Here is a 3498-nt window from a genome sequence, read left to right as displayed (position 1 = left end):
CTTGTAGAGCTCGGCCTCTCTGCCATTTCCATGCCATCCCCTGGTGCTGTTCCAGACCAGGAGGCAACAAACAAGTTACACCCAAACCTAGGTGATGTTGTCATCGCTCATTCTTGGCAGCTATGCTAAAGTGGCATAAAACACCCCCAGGAATCCAGCACAGCGCTGCCACCAAATCTGTGTTTGGAAAAGTTAGCAAAAACCATTTCACCTTCAACTTGTGGAATCGTACTTTAATTTACACACTTTCAGGTCCTATTTTGCAGTTATAAGCCTGAACTTTGGTAAGTGATGTATGAATTTGTAGGCTGGGCTGGTGTAAATGAAGTTTTTTTTTGATACAATGTGCAAGTTTATTGGAAATTTAGCACAAACTCAAGTTTACCGAGGGCAGTAAATGCCTCCGATATTTACTTCAGCTTCTTCTTGGGGCGCAGATTGTTCATGTGGCCACACTTGGTTTTACGACAGTTTGATGCATGAGGATGCAGACGGGTGTAGCATTTGCGGCAGATCATCTTGTCACAGTTGTATTTCTGAGTGAGGATTCGGAGGGAGGGGTCCAGGGCACCACCCCTCAGACGCAGCACCAAATGTAGAGTCGGCTCTTTCTGGATGTTGTAGACAGACAGGGTGCAGCCATCTTCCAACTGCTTCCCAGCAAAGATCAAGCGCTGCTGATCCGGGGGAATCCCCTCCTTGTCCTGGATTTTTGCTTTCACATTCTCGATGGTGTCACTTGGTTCCACCTCGAGGGTGATAGTTTTCCCAGTCAGAGTTTTCACAAAAATCTGCATCTTGTCGCCTCCACCGCCAAAATCAAAAATCCTGGCATTGCATCATTAGGATCAGCTGTATGTCATCAGGATAGCAGTAGATCAAGCTGATCTTGCATATAGAGCACATACTTGCTTGAGCTCTTCTTCGGCCCTCACATCACACCAGGCCATGCTGAAAGTGACTGGGAGTACAGACTGCACCCGAAAGCAGTGCAATACCTCCCTATCACCACTACAAATGGCTTTATGCAAGGCAATTTCTAGCCATTCATCTTCAAGTAGGTGCTTTGCAACATTTCTAACCCAACGATGAGTTCAATAATATAAGATCATAATCACTGCTCCCATTTTTCCAGATCCCAAGTGCTGATTCTGTTCAATCCTTTCCTCATAAGACAACTCACCCAATCCAGGTATTGGTTTAGGAAACATTCTCTAAACTGCTTCCAATGTATTTACATCCCTCATTAAATAACGAGAACAATACTGTACACATAGTACTCCAGATGTGGTCTCACCAATTCCCTGTGTAACTGAAACATAACCTCCCTATATTTGTATGTCACCATGAAACCCCTGCTTTCCTCATCACCCCCTTTTTCCTTACACCAATCCTCCCTTTCTGCGTGTGTGCTTTCTGGACAGCCTCATCAGAAATTCCAGTTGACAGCTTCTCCAGACCCATCTTTGGCTTCTTTAGAGTCATAGTCATAGAGTCATAGAGGTCTGCGGCACAGGAAAAGACCCTTTGGCCCATCAAATCTGCGTCAGTCAAACAAATACATAAATATTCTAATCCCATTTCCCAGCACTAGGCCCGAAGCCTTGTATGCCATGGCATCTCAAGTGCACATCCAACTTCCTAAATGTTATTAGGGTTTCTGCCTCTACCACCCTTTCAGGCAATGAGTTCCAGATGCCCACCACCCTCTGGGTGAAAAAATTCTTCCTCACATCCCCTCTAAACTTCCTGCCCCTTACCTTAAATCTATGCCACCTGGTTGTTGATCTCTCCACCAAGGGGAAATGTTCCTTCCTGTCTACCATATCTAGGCCCCTCATAATTTTATACACCTCAATCATGGCCCCCCTCTGCTCCAGGAAAAATAACCCCAGTCTATCCAATCTCCCCTCATAACTAAAACTCTCCAGCCCAAGCAACATCCTGGTAAATCTCCTCTGCACTCCCTCTAGTGTAATCACATCCTTCCTATAATGCGGATTCCAGAACTGCACTCAATAGTCTAGCTGTGGCCTAACCAGAATTTTATACAGTTCCAGGATAACCTCCCTGCTCTTATATTCTATGCCTTAGCTAATAAAAGCAAATATCCCATATGCCTTCTTAACCACCTTATCTACCTGTCCTGCTAACTTAAGGGACCAGTGGGCATGCACACCAAGGTCCCTCTGATCTTTGATACTTCCCAGGGTCCTACCATTCATCATGTATTCCCGTGCCTTGCTTGTCCTGCCCAAGTGCATCACCTCACACTTATCCGGATTAAATTCCATTTGCCACTGATTGGCCCATCTGACCAGCCTGTCTATGTCCTCCTGTAACCTAAGGCCATCCTCCTCACTATTTACCACCCCACCAATTTCCTTGTCATCCGCGAACTTACTGATCAGCCCTCGAACATTCAAGTCTAAATTGTTCATATGTACCACAAACAGCAAGGGACCCAACGCCGAACCCTGTGGAACCCCAATGGACACAGGCATCCAGTCACAAAAGCACCCCTCGACCATCACCCTCTGCTTCCTGCCACTCAGCCACTTCTGGATCCAATTTGCCAAATTGCCTTAGGATCCCATGGGCTCTTACCTTTGTTATCAGTCTCCCATGCGGGACCTTATCAAAAGCCTTGCTGAAGTCCAGGTCGAATGCATCAAATGCATGGCCATCATCTACACACCTGCTCACCTTTCGAAAAATTCAATCAGATTGATCAGACATGACCTCCCTTTAACAAAAACATGCTGACTGTCCTTGATTAACCCCTGCCTCTCCAAGTGTAGACCAATTCTGTCCCTCAGAATTGTTTCCAATAGTTTCCCCACCACTGAGGTTAGATTGACTGTCCTTTAGTTCCCTCATTTATATCTTCCTCCCTTCTTGAATAATAGTGCCACTTTGGGTGTCCTCCAGTCCTCTGGCACCTCTCCTGTAGCCAGAGAGGTATTGAAAATTATTGCCAGTGCCCCTGCTTTCTCCTCCCTTGCCTCACTTAACAGCCTGGGATACATTTCATCTGGTCCTGGAGATTTATCTACTTTTAAGCCTGCCAGGCCACTTAGAACCTCCTCCCTTTCTATTCTAATTTCTTTAATTATATCAGTCCTTCTGCCTGGTTTCCATACCCATGTCGTCCCTCTCAATTGTGAACACCAACACAAAGTATTCATTTAGAACCCTACCTATGTTTTCTGGTTCCACACACAAATTACCAACAAGGCCCTTAATGGGGCCCACTATTTCCCTAGTTATCCTCTTACTCTTAAAGTACTTGTAAAACAACTTTGGATTTTCCTTTATTTTACGTGCCAATGTTTTTTCATGCCCCTTTTTGCTTTACTCATTTCTTTTTTAAGTTCCCCCTTACACATTCTATGCCCCTCTAGGGCTTCCGCTGTTTTGAGCACTCGGTATCTGCCATAAGCCTCCCTTTTTCACTTTATCCAATCCTGTATATCTCTCGACATCCAGGGTTCTCTG

At 45.3% G+C, this 3498-nt stretch overlaps 1 protein-coding gene across 1 annotated transcript; it reads right to left on the bottom strand.

Annotated features, from left to right (window-relative positions):
• Positions 1 to 368: 368 nt before the first annotated feature.
• Positions 369 to 820, bottom strand: LOC121284151 (ubiquitin-like). Its single transcript, XM_041199362.1, has one exon. The coding sequence runs from the start codon at positions 795 to 797 to the stop codon at positions 411 to 413; it is 387 nt and encodes a 128-aa protein (XP_041055296.1). The 5' UTR covers positions 798 to 820; the 3' UTR covers positions 369 to 410.
• Positions 821 to 3498: the final 2678 nt, after the last annotated feature.

This window comes from Carcharodon carcharias, chromosome 11 (assembly GCF_017639515.1).
Source record: "Carcharodon carcharias isolate sCarCar2 chromosome 11, sCarCar2.pri, whole genome shotgun sequence".
In the NCBI taxonomy this organism is placed as follows: Eukaryota; Metazoa; Chordata; class Chondrichthyes; order Lamniformes; family Lamnidae; genus Carcharodon; species Carcharodon carcharias.
The sequence above is the reverse complement of the archived record's forward strand: the minus strand, read 5'-3'. Positions and strand labels throughout refer to the sequence as shown.

Excerpts from the sequence above, each read along its gene's own strand:
- LOC121284151 (XM_041199362.1), bottom strand. The coding sequence starts at position 797 with ATGCAGATTTTTGTGAAAACTCTGACTGGGAAAACTATCACCCTCGAG.